Here is a 17,242-nt window from a genome sequence, read left to right as displayed (position 1 = left end):
GTAATTGAATTGTCCACTTTGAAGTTAGAGCTAGTCAGGATGCTTGAAAATATTTGCTTCTAAAAGTTTCCATTAAAAAGAATGGGGAAAACCCCCTCTGTATTTAGAAATTCAACACATATATTTAAAAAAATCAAAGATTTTATTTTTTTTTTTATTTTTATTTTTTTATTTATTTTATTTCTGTTTTTTCAGCTTGGAGTTTGGGGAATTTTTAAAAGAAACTGGGCAAATCTTTAGAAATCTCCTGGCAAAACATATATTTTTGTCCTCATCCATTATCTTTTACTGGAAGAAACTCATATTGAAATGAGTTCTTAAAATTGAAAGTGTCTGTTATATTAAATGGTACACTCTTTTAATTGTGTCATTCAATTGACATTTATAATTTATAATTGCAGCTTGTAAAGCACAGAGGCATGCAAAAAAAAAATTAAGTAATATTAATTGCATCATTCAGATTGACAGGAGAACTCCCGTGACTCAAGCAAGTCACGGAGAGGGAGGCAGGGAGGAAACCTTGCTCTCGGGATTACTGATGCTGCACCAGATCAACAGACCAGCACAGATTTCTGGACCAGGCTTCCCACCTAAAATCTGTGTCAGGGCAGCTGTCGCGGTCCTTCCAAGGCAGCAAGCTCTGCAGGGAAGGAGCCTTAAGGAATAAGCAGATGTTGGGAATGGTGGCCTGCGGTGCAACTCCTGAAGGCTGTGCTTAAAAATAGAGCCACTACAGACAGACAGGGCGCTAGATTGTTCCCCCTCCTTCCCAAGCCCTGTAGTCTAGTATTAGAGCACGTATCCCAGCGATAGGCTGCTTTTTATTCCACATTTAAAGATGACAAAGGGCTCCCTCTCTTTTATGCGTTTGTCTGCTATTTAGCTCTACAGGACAAGCACATGTGATACATGTAATGGCATATTTGAAGGCAAAAGTGCCTGTTGCAGTGAGGAGGACAAGGTTGTAACTTCATCTCGGTACTTTCCAAGTTACATTCCTTTTTGTTGAAGGGTATGTTCTCCTCAAGAGCATGTTCTCTCATTAGCAGCTCCACTGAGGTCGGTGAGACTGCTTTACAGGCTGTAGGATTACCTGTTGGTGAATATAAGTCTTCACCCAAAAATGGCAAGCGAAAAATCCTACTGGCTTTTGAATAAAGGCTTTATAAGAAATCTAAATGATAGATTTCTGTTCTGAGGTATAAAATAATATGTGTTCATAAACTGATTTGTGGTCTTCATGTGAAATCGAATATATAACTCCAAAGTGTGCTATTAAAAATAGTATGAAAGAATCACTCTAAGCACTTTTGTAAATTTCTATTCTTGAAATATTGATTTAACAGTTTTGAAGGGCCACTAGAATATTTTATAAATACCAAACCAAGTTATCCACAAAATTTGTTGTATAAGTGCATGGGCTACTGCATTCCTCTATGCAATGTGCATTATGCAATTTATTATTTATGTGTGATACTTCTTATCCATCATGAATCATTGTTAAAAGGAGATGTAACTCAGAATACTTAGAAAGATGGGTGAATGTGTTTTAATTTCAAATTAACTGTGGAAAATTTATAAATAAATTTGTAATTACTACTGTCTGAGTTCTATGATGGTGACTACAGGACTTAATTAGAATTTAATCGAGTAGTAGCCATTGTCTTTGCTAAAATTGGTAGCTAGGCCTTGAGATTAAATATTCTGATTTTCTGAAATCTTCCCACAGTGATGCCTCAATTCCTCCATTTTCTTAGAGCCCATACAATTAACCATATGTGTGTATATACATATGTGTGTGCATATGTGTTTGTGTGTTTCCTGTATGGGACCTTGAGAACACTGGTTAATGTTTGATTTGCACAAACACTTTTTTTTACAGGTGTGTTTGTTTTTCCTACTGGTCTTAGCCAGCATACCTGATATCTGACTAATACCTTTGATCACATATATTATTTATTGGTGGGATCACAAACGATATTCTCTCAGAACCAGCTCTAGCTTTACACTCATCAAAATTGGCTTTGTCCAACCTAATCTCTCCTTCACCAAAAATGCAATAGTTGAAAACCCATCAGCAGGTTCCTGCCCTCCTTGTTAGAGATGACACAGAAAGAAGCAAGCACTAACCAAAATAATCTTAAACCCCAATCTAAGACTTCTCCTCATTTTAGCACCTACATTTGCCAGGTTCACCAAGAAACCAAGCTCTTTTGTACCAAAGTAGCAAGAAATTAAGTCCTGCTGTACTTAACCTTAAATGTAACTCTAGAACTAAGCGTAAATTGTTTCTTTGCTTGAAATCTGCTGCTGCACTTAACCTGAAGTAAACTGAGTGCTTTACCCCTCAGTGTCCTAATCCTTACACGTAACCATCATCCAGAAACTCCTAATTGACTCTGAATGAGCCATAAATTATGTGCCAGCACAGATCGTGTTTTTCCTGTACGTCTTGCAGAATTCAGCAGTAAAATGAACCCTTCAGTTCCTGTTATCTTGAACCCAAACCTAATCTCAAATCCTTGATATAAAACTAATTTTATTCTATCCCAGAATAGACCAAGCTATCTAGCTTTTATTACCCTAAACTTAAATCCAGCCTACCCTTGCTTCATTCCTCATCAAAGTCCTATAGGTCTTAGAAGATCCTGAATTCTTCAGATCACTGTGAACCAAACCCTAAGATTCACCCTAACCCAACCACATCATCTACATATATCCTACCAATCCCCTCCAACACCAACCCAAACAGTGAGTTATTTTCTCCTACCGGGGTCAGTCCACAGCTTAACCCCATGCACCTTTTGGATCCAGCAGTCATCTGACTTTTCAGCCCTTTTAAGCCCTGGGTTAGGGCCAAACTCTAACCCTAGCTTTAATCAGAGCTCAGAATTTAATCTGCAGTTGTGGCCAGCATCTCCATCCCTTGCTACCTTTCTGGATCAGCCCTTTCCCTCTGAATCTCTAGCTGCAACTCCAGCTTTCACTGCAAGGACACATGTCGTATCCTATCCTGTTATTCTGAAATGTCCCCTACCAGCAGTAGTTCCCATTCTAGATTTAATGTTCTTGTAGGAATACACAATAAACACAGATTTTCATACTTTTTTTCAAAACCCAAATCTTTATCCCAGTCATATAATCACAGAATCATAGATTTGTTTATGTTGGAAAAAACCTTTAAGATCATCAAGTCCAACCGTTAACCTAGCACTGCCAAGTCCACCACTAAACCATGTCCCTAAGCAACACATCTACACATCTTTTAAATACCTCCAGGGATGGTGACTCAACCACTTCGCTGGGCAGCCTGCTCCAATGCTTGATAACCCTTTTGGTGAAGAAATTTTTCCTAATATCCATCCTAAACCTCCCCTGGTGCAACTTCAGGCCATTTCCTCTTGTCCTATTTCTTGTTACTTGGGAGAAAAGACCAACCCCCACCTGGCTACAACCTCCTTTCAGGTAGTTGTAGAGAGCAATAAGGTCTCCCCTCAGCCTCCTTTTCTCCAGGCTAAACAACCCCAGTTCCCCAAGCCGCTCCTCATAAGACTTGTGCTCCAGACCCTTCATCAGCAATCCTAACTCTAAGCTCAGAACTGACCCTTCTCTGTTCAAACTGCTACCCCCAGCCATTGTCCCATTTCTGTGACAGCAAGGAATGAAGAAATTCATCAAGATCCTGCAGCATCCATGAGGAGAAGGGCTGGGGTTACTGTGGGAAAGGACAATTTTTAGACATAGGGAGCTGGTGATTTGGGGCCCATGATGCAGTAAGGATTACAATTAGAGTTTAAATTCACCAGCAGTGCCAAGACAAATGAATCACATTCATTCCTAGTCCCTGGAGGGTGCATGGTGGTAGGTAAGAGCTTCTTCTGGGAAGGTTGAGTGATGCATGCAAGATTTGGGAAGGCTGCATCTAGCGGGGGATGATTAAGATTTGAGTTTCAGTTCCAGAAGAAATGAGCCAAAAAGCTGAGTTTTGCTGATTGTTGAGGTTTGCAAAGCCTAATGCCGGGAACACCCAATTACCTTAACTAGAGCACAAGTGTGGATCCATGGTTAATGTTTAAGCGGGAGGGCAAAATAGGGTATTTGGTAAGATTCATGTTGCCTGTAAATGAAGATCTGGGCTTCTTTATGGATTTTTCAAGGACAGAAGCCTTTTGAGGAAGAGTGCTGTTGGCACAGCAGATTTGTTAATGATGAGAAATGGAAGCCACTACTTTGTAGCTATTCTAGGACAGAGATTATGGGTTCTAGGTGGAAAGGACCGAAAATTTTTGCTTCCTGCATTTCACAAGACCAGCAGAACCTAAAGCTAAGTTCTCTTTAAAACTAGGGTTGAAAACGGCGTTACATTTGGAGTATGGGATGAGGAGCTGGGACCATACCTGTGGGGTTGTATTTGATAGAGATGCTCAGGATTATGAGTGGTGGATCCGTGCTAGGAGTTCAAAAATGGCTTTTCATTATTTATTAGCCACACGGGAACTGTTTGAATCTGTCTGTAGATCCTTGGCTTTCAGCAATGGTTTTTTTAAATGAGACTGGACATGTTCCTTTCCCCAAGGGAGACTGGGAAATCATCTGAAATCGTGCGGAGACATGAGGTATGGCTACAGTAGCTAATTCTGGGTACGTGAGCTTGAAGAAACTCAGATTACAGAGGACTAGGTAACATGCCAGGATTTCAGCAGGGAGGTAACCTCCGTGGCAGGCGCCCAGGGAAATAGGCAGGCTGGTTCAAGCGCGAGGCACTGCAGTGTGGGATCATAGCTGAAGCGCTCGGAGTGATACAATTAACTTGAAAGAAGGATGCAGCTGCATAAACTTCACCTCCGTACTCGCTCCAGAGAAGGAGCAAGCTCCCGGGATTGAAGCGTGATAAAAGGACCCCTTCTGTGTTTGGCGGAGGCATGAAGCGATGCACGCTGAAGTCCAAGAAGCAGCTTTCCCGTATATGAGAGTGCTCGTAATTCTTTTTGCCCATCCACCTGCCTGTACTTGCATGCCCTGTGGAAAGACGTAACAGAATTACAATGTCAAAAGTCACGAGAGCACTTGACCTATTTCTTTCCCTTTGTGATAGCCCACGGAGCCCAAAGCTGGCCAGAGCCGCCCCCTCCGGAGACCTGTAAGCATAGCTGCTCCTCCTAGGTCAGCCGGCGCCGTGCCAGGCTTACCACTGTTCTGCCAGAAATACACAAAGTACAGCACACAGGACGAGCGCAAATATCCAACAGAGATATTAAAATGACGCTCATATCCCCATCTGGGGTAAAGTGCCGTATTTCTGACTGCAGAAGCACGTACCATCTGAGGATGGCGAAGGGCCCTCTGAAGCACAGAGCAGAAGCCCAACAGAGAAGCAAGCAGAAACACAAATTTTAAACACTGTGATGGTTGCCGTGGCATTTCAGAAAGGGCAGAAGCCCTGTCACAGGTAAGGCAGTGTTAGTATCGGACCAGGACTCCTTAAATCCGACTTTCAGACCAGCATCTTGAATTCTGCTACCCCACCCAGAGGTGTCGATAGGTTGTATTTCACCGCTCGGTGAGACATGCTGGCAGTGCAAGAACATGTTCAGACATAAAAATGCAAATCGACTCACCTCATTAAATTCTACATAGGGGATCAAATGCTGTGTAACACAATTTTTTTCTTTTTTATTCTTTTAATTAACCATTTGCAGAGAGCAAGACAAATTCTTCCAGCTTTCTAATTGACATTCAGAGCAGGCTCGGGGTTAGTTCTTTGCTCTGAGAAAAAATAGCAGTGCTGTAGCCCATAAAAAACAGCTGCTGCTTACATGGGAGTTTAATACATTTGGATACTTTGTGCATTATAACTACATAAATTTTTTCAGTATCATTTCTTTAAAATTTACTCATGGAAAGTGATATTTTCACAAATAGCTTGTTACTTTTGGGGCATTTTTACCCTTTTCTCAGTGAGTATCTCTGCTTATGGAGGACATGATGAATTATTTTTTATAAAGCCCATAATTCCTTCATTTTATCTTAGTCAGAAACTCCTTGTCTTTGCACTAACAGTAAAAAAAAAGAAAGAAAAAAAAGAGAAAAAAAAAGGAGAGGCTTTTTTGCAGGAAAATTAATTTCCTGTAAACAAGTTTTCTTTATTTTTTTTATTTTTAAGTAAGGGAAATGTTGTATGAGCCTCTGTTTGTGAGCCCATATACTGCAGAGTGGGAGTTAGACATGCCAATATTCTTGCTTCAGCAGTTGAAGGAGTTCTTGCTTCCCTTGCCACCACTCCTCAGAGACCACAGTATAAACGCATTCATGAATTTAAGTGCACTTATTTTAAATAAAGTGTCCACAGGAGTTGCAGAAAAAAACCAACATGTTGAGATTTACAAGTGTTCAAAGTTAAACCTTTAATGTGCAGCCTGACCTACTCCCTTCACTAGCATTATTTGCCTTCAAGAACACGCAGTATTTCCATCAGAGCATACAGGGAGACCAATATCTGTGTTCATGGATTTGCACATATAGAGAATGAACGCAAACTATTTTTCAGGTCATGCTGGATACTCATATTGAATTGTTGTCCTTAGTTGTAAATGTACCGTTTCTATGCATATAGCCATACCAACTCTGTTTCTCTTGAAGAATATGTTATGATAGGGATCCCCACACAAAAGCCCAGGGCAGGAAGGTCTCCCAGGGTGCCTTTGAAAGTCTTCCCCACAGAAGTTTGTCTTCAAAGGCTGTCCAAGTTCAGACATTCCAAAGTTGCAGCTTATTTTTTTGAAGTTCTCCGGGAAGCTTTATTGCCGTGTGGCCTCAGGACACTTCTGCTATTTGTTTTTATTTGACTTGTTCAGAAAAAATAAACCAGGTGGTACCAGGAAACCAAAATAATCTACTTAGCAGCTTCCACAAGAGGGTGCAGTTGCATTTTGTTAAATCCAGAGCCAACCGCCACTAATAAATGGATTGCAGCAACAGCTGCCTAGCTGCCTACAGAAATGACTAACAAAATAATTATAGAAAAAAAAAAACACTCATCAAGAACGGTGAAAGATGTGAAAAATTATACTGAAACACACTGAATATATTAATAAACAGCACTATTTGTCAGGTGATGTTGACTAAAGAATCTAATACACTCAAAATACCTTTCAAACTCGGGGGGGGTCCACTTTCAATTTGTTTTCTTTGAGCTAGTGAAGAGCCACAACTGCTCCAAGGGGAGGCCCTCAGCTATGAAATCCACTCCTCCATTTTAATCTGACTTCACAGACATTCCCAGATACATCATGCAGCAGGTAAAGCATTTTCCAATTTTACCAGCATAAACCTGCAATGACCCCAGGCCCTTCACCAGCTCACCCTGCAGTCTCTGGTGGGTGATGAAGCTCAGAGTTCTTAGTGGTTGTTTTGCATGTTGGACTGGAGAAGGTTGTTTATATTACTGCCATTTTTATTATGAAAGTACCTCACAGCCTCACATGGGGAGTAGAATCCCATTGTGAGAGCTGTACAGACAAAGAGCAAAAAAAAATGATATGTGCCTCCAAGAACCAGGTGAAAGATCCTATACCTGACGAAACGACCCATGCGCCAACAGGCATGATGCCAACAGTCGTCTTCAAACACCCATCAAGCTCCTGATTTGGTTTGTTGCTCTGCTATTACCTGCTCATCGGTCACTTAAGCCCATGCCACCCAAAGCTGTGCACTCCCCATCTCTCTCTGTGCCTTCTGATCAATGTGGGACACTTCGGTCTGGCACAAGTGACGGGGCTCAAGGGTGGCTGAAATCTGAGAGGTGGTGATAGACATTCAGAGCGCTTGACACTGGTTGGTTTGTTGGTCATTTCTGCCCTTAAACTCGGTGAACTACCCATTTATTATACTCAGAAAAGCATGTGATTAACTTTTGGAATGGGAAATAACTGGCTCCGTCTTCTACCCACTATTGTCAAGACGAAGCTTGCCCTGATACAGAAAAAGCCAGGACAAAGTTTGTCACATTGAAAGCAGAAGTTGCCTTGAAAAACAGACATTGAGATGGCCATCAGTTCGAGGAAATCAGTGACTCACGGCCACTTTTACAATGCCAAGGCTATAAAATGGCCTGGCAGGTTATCCTACTACTCATATACTAAAAATTCAGTAATAGTACCACATCCCATATCTTTCCCCAAAATGCTTTGCTGTTGTTGTTAAAAAGAGGTTTGTGCCCATTTTTTTAGAATGGAATTTAGCAGTATGTTTCTAAATATTAAACAATGAATTTTGCTGTGTGTTTCTAAAGCTAAAAGTATGATTCTAAACATACATGCTTTTGCGTTGTGGACAAAGATTTTTTTTTTAAAGCAGTTTTAAAGTTTTAAAAAGTGCCTAGTCCTAGCAAAACAATTGTGAAATCTCAGATGTGATTTTTCACCTCAAAGGCCCAAGCCTTACACCAGCCTCTATCACATTTTTAAAACAAACAGAGTTTTTGAGTGCCTCTGCGAAACATCCTATTTTAAATGTGTTGAAACATACTAAGTCGTGCCACATGGATTTCATCACCTTACGTTTGGTGTCTATGAAATACACTTACCTTCATATAAAAATCTTATTGCTAGGCTGGAGCAGTTGTAAGATTCTCTAGGGAGGACATTCTCAAATACACTTGGGTTTGGCTTGACTGCTTTCCTCTATTGCTGCTCCAGAATTTTCTGTTCATGGTTTTTAATAGAAAAGCGGTTTCTGTAATATTGACTTTTTTCCACAGGAAAAAGTTGGTTATGCCAAAACAATGTAATGTCCCTTTGGGAAAATAAAGAAGAATCCAAAATGTTTTGAACTGTCCAAGCGAATCTAAATGTTTTGCTTCAGGATGGTTTGCCATTACTCATCAGGAGTTTGTCATGGTTTAGGTCCCTCATTTTCCCCCATCATCTGGGATTCCTGAAGGGATTACATTTTCCATCAAGAACAATAGAGTCCCTTCTAGCTGTGTTATGATGATGCATCAAAGATGTCCCAAGCCCACATTTTAAAACCAAAATATTTTTGAACTTTCCATGTTTTATTTTTCTTCCCAATTAAAAAACAAGAGCAAAAATATGGAATAATGTAGAACACACAGTCTGATTTGCAATAGGCTCTATTTTGAAGGAACAAGGAGTAGGATAAGCAAATTCCTGCGCTTTGGAAAATCCCACTTTAACCAAAAGTGAAAGGAAAACAAGCAGAAGGAAGCAGCGTGTGAGCCATACTAATAGAATCTTTAATGCCATGTATTTTTCTTTGGCTAGTATTCTTCTTTAGCTAGTATTTTTCTCCTTTTCTTTAGCTAAATTTGTCTGCATATTATTAACTAGCATTGTCCTGTTATTATGAGAACGAAAAATGTATCTTTTTATCCCATCATTTACAATTTGTTCCACAAGAATGAAATACCAGATATGCAATGTTATCTGGGTTCCACAAACCGTTTAATGAAATGTAGGAAACATAAGAAAAGAGTGAAATATGATGTTACTTTAAAAAAAAAAATCAAAGATTTTTTTATTCCCTCCAACATTTTACAGTTCTCTGAAACAACAGGATCAATTATTTGTGTATTCAAAAAAGAAAAAGAAAGGAATATTTGCCAGGTCCCTTTGTAAGAATAGCTCAAAATTTGGAGAAACGTATGGTGGTAAAAACTCTCATTTCAAAAAAAAAAAAAAAATTTCTTTTTGTAACTTCCAGTTCTGAATTGATGACACGTACTTAGTTCTCCTGAACCCTTATAGCAGCCTTTTTTTCCCTTTTGAAGAATGTGAAAAAAGAGGTTCTAAGCAACCGTATGTATCATCACCAGCTTCAGCAGTCATGGAGGGGGGCTCAGGTTGGGTTCTGTTCTGCTCCTTTCCCCCCACAGGAGCCAGATGCCCAAGAAGCACGGTGATAAAACAGCAGGACAAATTGGGAGCCCGCAGAACAAAAGAGAGCAACTCGGAAACAGAGTCTTCCTTATTTATTCATTCCTGTATGTTTTTTCTTTTTAAGGGGTGGAGAAGGGAAGGGCCGCTAGCACTTTCCTACAATAGTTGTTGCGTGGTAGGAGGTCCATTCCAGCTCTGCGTTCCTACCTAATTGCAAAGAAATCACAGAATCACAGAAATGCTGGCTTAGCCTTTGAAGCTTGGAAGGGAGCATATCCAGCCTCCTTGGCGAGTAGGACTTGTGGGAGGATATCCAGATAGAGTTTTTGGAGAACTCACCTTAGATCTACTAAGCCCCTACATGTGAAGTGAGACTGTGCAGAGGGTTACTTTACCATCAGGTCAGATGTGTATGTATTATTAACACATATCGCAAAAGGCACATCCCAGACATCTGCATGGGAGACTTGCTAAATTTCAAACAACTGCGTCCAGTTTGGAAGTAGAGGTGCTTCTCTACAACTCAGCTGGCAAAGTTGCTTCCTTCTAACATGAGAAAGCATCAGATTTTCACATTGCAAGTGTCAGAGCAGTGAGGCAGGCAATTGCCAAGGTTTAATAAACCCAGACTTCTTCCATCTCTTAATGTGTTTTTCAGATTTTAAAACCCAGGTTTTCCACAAGTGCCTCTTCTTGAGTAGTTGTTACCTCAGCTGCCTCGTTGATGACTCTCTCATTTGCCCTGACAACAGATTCTCAGGGAAGAATGGAAGAGACTTTGGCTGCTTCAGGGGAGCAAAGCAGACAGTGATAAGGAAACCAAAGGTATTTATCTGGAGTGGGGTGGGAACTGAGAAAGATGCAGAGCCAAGTAACAGTTAAACATCAGGAAAATAGAGTCATCTAGTCTTTCCTATTCTCCACCACCACTGCTTTCTTCTCGTCTATCAATGAAATCGCATTGGGGTTCCCTAAATTCTGAAATTTCAGAAAATTCAAACTGTTCTGGCTGCAGATGAGGTGGGATAAGGAGTCACTGGTCTCCTCTCTATGTTGCTACAGCTTTCCTCATGTCAGTGAGCACAGCTGTATATATGTCACTCCCTACAAAGTCACATCAACATAAACTTGTTTTTTAGAAAACTATTAGGACGCTTAAACTGACAAAGGTCCTGTTGGTGGAAAAGTGTAGGGAAAAAACCCATAGTTGTAGTTAGGCCAGCAGACCTGAGGGGACTGTAACCTCCAGCTGAAGGAACAGTGATGAGAAAATGGAAGATAGGAGAGAAACAGAGATACAGAGCATGCTGAGAAAAAACCCACACATCTGACACCCATCCAGTTTTCTGAAATCTCTAAATGGTGATCAGTTATATCCACCTGTAACGGTGAACACCTCGACAGTGAACAGCCCCATCCTGATCGAAGCTCCACATTTCTCTGGCATCCCAGACTGAGGGGATGATTTTGTTTCTGGAAATATTCCCAAAGTAATAAACTCTCACATTCATCTTTAAATTAAGAAGGAAGGCTTTCTGGTGCCCAGGATTGTGACAATTATCCTCAAAACATTAGGGTAAGAATAACAACCTGGCACAAAAAATTCAGAAGATCTGTTAGACATTAATGCATAATAAAGGGCAAGCAAAGGTCTGAGGAATCTGTCCATTTTTAGTCAGGGTGGGAGCTCAGAAGGAAAGGACCATACAGAGTCTGGAGCAAGGCTGAGTATAGGAACTAGCTACCAACGACGATGAAGAGGATAAGATGGGGAATACAGCAGGGACAAGAATGATGGGGTGGTCAGAGGAGAGGCTGGTCCAACAGTATGTCTTTGTAAAAAGCAAGTTCTTGAATTCTGTTTCACTTGGCTTCGTTTTCTGAAGTCATGTATAAAAGCGCCACAACGACGTGTTCAAGGGCTAAAATTCAGGGTGCCCTGGAAAAGAGGAGACTTTGATGCAGAATCCCCTAGCAGCACTCCCTAAATGCTGTATTAACTTGGATTTTGCAGCTAATAACATTACTAAGCATTTATTCCACTGTAATATCTTAGGCAGTCAGCACAAAAATAAGTATAACCAATCCATATATGTGCCACTCTCCCAAAATTGCAGGAATTGCTCCTTTACACTGCCTATCAAATGAGGTCAGAAGTCTCCTAAAGGCTATGGACAACTCTAGTAGTGATGTCAGGACCAAAGTCATCTCAGGTCAGCTTTACCACACGTACTTCTTTTTTTCCTACTGCTTGTCCCTTTCCTTTCAGACTAAGAGTACACAACCCCTTTTGTAAGCAGGAGAGCACACGTTCCAAATCTTTCAGAAGAGCACAGAGGCCCAAGTAAATGCATTAAACTTTTTATGGACATGTACGATTTCACAGACTTCAGATTTTTCAAGTATGAAATTTACATGAAAAACAAAAAAAAAGAATGTATCTGTGCAGCTTCCAAATTAAATCACGCAAGAACCGAAGATACAGGATGCATAGCTGCTGCCAAAGCAGGGTTGAGTGTTAAGTGTTCATCATATATAGCACTGCCCTTGAAACAAAAGCAGTAGTTATTTTAAGTAACCATAAGCAATACTCCTGTGCAATTCAAAGGAGATCGGATATAAAGAGATAAAGATTAGAGTACAGCAATACGGCTTTCATTATACAATGTAATCCAGCGTGTCTGATATAACTGGATGTGACACAAATGTAAATAGCAACAGGTTTGGAAGTACAGCGTTTTCCAAGATAAAGTCTAGCATGCTTTCAAAAATACCTTTAAATACTTTCGAAAACAATGCTTGAATCAATGTTTTTCAAAAAGAACCCTCCACATACTTGCTAAAAGTATAATATGCGTAATTACTCATGTTACACAAGATCAAACACAAACGCTATTTGAGAAAGAGTGGTATATTTAATCTTGCAAATAGACGTGCACAACAAACACAAAGATCCCAGCCACTTGGAGATGCAGAAGCATTTTAAGGCAAAACAGGACATTTGTGACAAAAACATATTGAAGTTTAACATAAAGCTTAAATAGAACACTTGCTTCAGAATAGGAAACAATGACAGATCCATCACGCAGTGACTTAGCACTCCATTTCTTTACTGAATTACTATATTCTTATGTAATTTGCATTATATCCAAGGAAGATGTTTTACTTTTTAAAATCAATGATTTTATTAACAGCGTCACTTGAAGAAATTAACATGACGTAACAAAAACTACCCACTGATTCAACTAACACTTACTCAGATTCAAAAGAAATATCCATGCTTTGCTGAACTCCCTATTCTTAAAAATATTGATACAAGTGCTTAAAAGCAAGCATGTGACTAATGCTTATTAATTCCAAGAACTGCCCTTTGTATGGTGAGCAATGAGAACTCGGCCCATGAATTTTAGGAGATGCTGCCATAAAATACCATTGTTTTCCACACTTTTAAAGAGTAAGTGATAGCTAGGATGAGGCCTTGACTACCATAGTTATTTCTCAAAATGAAGGAATGAATTTAGATTCAGAAAAACTTTTTCTTTCTTTTAAAAGAAAAAATTGTTTGCAGGAGACCACAATATTTTTCTGTTTATTCCAATTTATCGGAAAACAATCCCACCAAGTGTTTTCAAGACTGTCTCAATGTTTCCAAGTTACTATAATGTGTACCATAGATTAACCTTTGGCATGTACTGTTAAAGCTCTTCAGAAAAATCAATCTGCCCATCTCCTTCAAAACCTCAGGATACAAGTCCTGTATTCCCCAATCACAAATCACTGAACCCACATCAATGCCTGAAATATCTTAGTCTGCTTTCCTCCATCTCTATTCCTCTGTTCCTCCTTCTTTCTTTCTGCTCTTATACGTGTATTCCCTATTCTTGTATCCCTATTCTTGTATTCCCTTATATTCTTGTATCCCTAAAAATACTTCATTTGGTGTAGTATGTACTTAATCCTACTGATCATTTAGCAATCTGAACTAAAAAAAAAAACATTTAGGATTGTAAAAATGATCTTCTTCAGAAATTAATTCAAGTATATAGAATCATAGGACCATAGAACAGTTTGGGTTGGAAGGGACCTTAGAGATCATTGAGTTCCAACCCCCCTCTCATGGGCAGGGACACCTCCCACTAGAGCAGGTTGCTCAAAGACCCATCCAGATAATTTTAAAAGATAGCCTACATTTAGGAAGGCATTCTGCCTGTAATATTTGCATAAATCTTTCAAAGGACGTTAACAACAACTAAGAACACAACACAGTTGAGGAGTTAGTGCATGCTGAGCCTGTTTGAAGGGATACTTGGGAAACTGCACCCAGCAAACGGCAGTGACGAACCCCTACGGTGGTAGCACCTCACACCATATTCCAACCATACTAAAGCATATGAGGGCAGCTGCACCCTCCCCTTCCTGGACAAAGTAAAAAGTACTAATTTAAAGCAAGATTTGAGAGCCTGTTCAGTAACAGCAGAGCAGCAGCGTACAGGAGCTTTCCCTTGGTAAAACCTGGTGACAGGTTGCAGACTGGCTCGCAGGCAGAAGGTGGCAATGACGCCCTGAGTCCCCTCCAGCGTGGGATTAAACGGGCTGAACCACCAGCAGTTTGAGGGGTTTAAGTCACCTGTTCAATGTTTCCTTATAAAAATGAGGAACACTCAGACTATCAGTGACAAGTGCAAGACAATTTAAGAAGCAGCCAATTTTTCCACTGCAATGAAGGCATGTCTAGCCTCCCAGACTCCCGACTCGAACCCTCATCTATTCTTTCACACCCATATGGTGTGAGTCTGAGCTTGCTGTCAATTATGGGACTGGTCATCTCGTCTTCTCCCCAACTGCGCTGCTATTTCAATCACACTGTGCTTGAAATTAAGCATGCCGGTCTCTCCACTATCAACCAAAGTCGATCACTGGTGCAGCACCAGCACTACCCATGGCAGCCGATGGCACACGTACACATAAGACAGCAAGTGGAGGTCACGGTTAATGGCTCCGTATTTCAGAAACTCATCACATCATTCCTTATATTGATCCTAAGGAGAGAAAGCAATGGGAGATGTGACAGAGAATCACAACAAACCCTTTTGGGGCCACACAGCAGTCAGGTGCTGGGAGAAAGGAGAGCTATGTAATCCCATCTGTCAACCCCGGGCCTGGAACCTAGAAGTCAAATTACAGTGACAGCTGGCAAGAGCCAATATATATATTTCTATATAAAAAGCTTTAGCCCAATGCTGAAAAATTTCTTAAGAAAAATGAGTAACTTTGAAACATAATGAAGATGATAACATACTTAGGGCTCATTCTGCAAGTTTTACCATTGTGTTGTAAAATTAACCACGCAGCAATGCTTCCCTGTGTATAAAAACCCCTCAACTGATACTGGAAGTGAAACTTTGCTCTCACTCAAGACCACCGTAAGCCCAGCCGGTGCCATGAAGCCGTGGCAGATCCAGAGATCTCCCCAGTCTGCAAATACTCCTTCTCAGTTAAGTAATTCATCACCCAGGTCCATTTGTAAAACTCACTGTTGATTTCTAAATTAAAAATCAATTCTGTATAATGTGATTTAGGCTCCTGACAGAACAGGAACATGATAAACTCCACCACTCTAACAGGATTACATGAGTACGATTTATGGTGAGGAGCCTTCAAATCTAAAATACTTGTGCTTTTTTTATATTTTGTTAACTGCTCTAGTGTATTTATGGTCCTGTAAAAGCAAATACATGTATTTGCTTTATCTTAAAATAAAAAATACAAATGGCTTCACACTGCAGCATTGCCTGGAAGGTAAATTTGGCATCCTGTTCCATTCTTTTTTTTAAGATTAAAAATATATTATATTAGATTATCATTAGCGATCAATACTATTAGTTTTATATTCAGCCTTTGAACCAAATAAAGAGGCAAGAGACCTAAACGCTATTCCAGTGCCAAATCTGACTATTAAGAGAGCTGAAAACAGTAAAAGATAACGCTGAATGAGAACTGCTGATTTGCCCACGTAAACTCCAATAACTTTGGTTCTTTGGGGTTTTTTCCTTGTCTTTCACTTCTTCCTGCAGTCTGCAACTCTGAAGACTAGATGCATCTGCACCACCTTTCTCCGTGAAGCCTGCCTCGACACAAATGTGGCTGGTTTTTGTTTTGGTTTTTTTATTTATTTCTTAAAATGCAAAACGCCGTGTTCTGGCATTGCGGTGAGTGGGAAACCCGTAACATACCATACGGCGGAGTTACCGGTGCGTTAATTACAGCCTTGTCCTCTGTTTGCCCAGGGTTTGGGGACAGGTTTGCTCCGTGGTGCACTACGGAGCTTTCTCGCCCCTCGCCGCCGCCGCTGTCCCTCGGTCTCCTGCGGTCCCCTCGCTTCACAACGACCGTTTTGCACCTTGTTTGACCCAAAGAAATGACATTCTACCGAGCCTAAGCCGTGGCCCACCTCCAGATGCCTGAGGAGTTATGAAGTTATTTTTCTTCGCCTTTCCCACACCAGGCCGGAGGGCTCCGCTGCCGAATTCTTCCAGGTTCAGCTTTCCCCGCCGAGAGGCTTCCCGCCGCCACCCGCCCCTCACAGCGGGGGGAAGCGGCTCGGCCGCCCCCCTACCCCTCCCCGTATTTACCCCGACAAGGGGCCCTGCTCCCCAAACCCGGGGGTAGGCGGCTGCCCTGAGCCCACGCCTCACCCCAGAAAGCCGCGGGGCAGCGCAGGGCAAGCCCCGGCCCCCTTCCCGCCACCCCCGCACCGCGGGGCCGCCGGGGGAGCGGCGGCTTCCCTCGCCTCCACCATGTTGGCTCCGTGCGCGGCGGCGCGGAGGAGAAGCGGGGGGGGCCGCCGCCGCCAGCCCGGCTCCGCGGGGGCCGCCCGGCTCCTCCCCGCGGCCTCCGTCTACGGAGCGTGGGGGCCGCTACCCCGGCCGGGAGGGGCGTCGAGCCGGACCCGGGGCGCATGGGCCGGGGGCGGAGGGAAGCGCGCCGCGGAGGAGGAGGAGGAGGAGGAGGAGGAGGAGGAGGAGCCCGCGGTGCCCGCCGGAGAGCCCGGCCGTAGGGGCGGGGAGTCTCCTCCCCCTCCCGCAGCGAGGCTCCGGCTCCCCGCACGCACCGGAGCGCCCGGCTCCCTCCTCCTCCTGCTCCTCGTCCCTCCTCCCTTCCCCTCCTCCCCCCCTTCCCTCCCCGGGTCGCCGCGGCTCCGGGAGGAGCGGGGGGGGTCCCCCGCTTCCTTCCCTCCCCCCCTCCTTCTCCCACCCGCCACGCCGAGGAGAGGCAGGTGAGGACCCGGCCGCGTCCCCGCTCCCCCGCCCCGCGGGAGAGGCGGCCGCGATGGCGGCGGTGGC

General features: G+C 42.3%; 1 protein-coding gene across 1 annotated transcript in view; it reads left to right on the top strand.

Annotated features, from left to right (window-relative positions):
- YES1 (YES proto-oncogene 1, Src family tyrosine kinase) overlaps positions 1-17,242 on the top strand; it is a 91,263-nt gene that overhangs the window by 24,045 nt on the left and 49,976 nt on the right. The window contains 6 exon segments of the mRNA XM_074146795.1: positions 16,357-16,560; positions 16,562-16,736; positions 16,738-16,803; positions 16,805-17,060; positions 17,063-17,131; positions 17,134-17,175. Coding sequence (XP_074002896.1) covers positions 16,357-16,560; positions 16,562-16,736; positions 16,738-16,803; positions 16,805-17,060; positions 17,063-17,131; positions 17,134-17,175 — 812 coding nt within the window.

The sequence above is a fragment of the Numenius arquata genome, chromosome 4, assembly GCF_964106895.1.
Source record: "Numenius arquata chromosome 4, bNumArq3.hap1.1, whole genome shotgun sequence".
Taxonomy (NCBI): Eukaryota; Metazoa; Chordata; class Aves; order Charadriiformes; family Scolopacidae; genus Numenius; species Numenius arquata.
The sequence above is the reverse complement of the archived record's forward strand: the minus strand, read 5'-3'. Positions and strand labels throughout refer to the sequence as shown.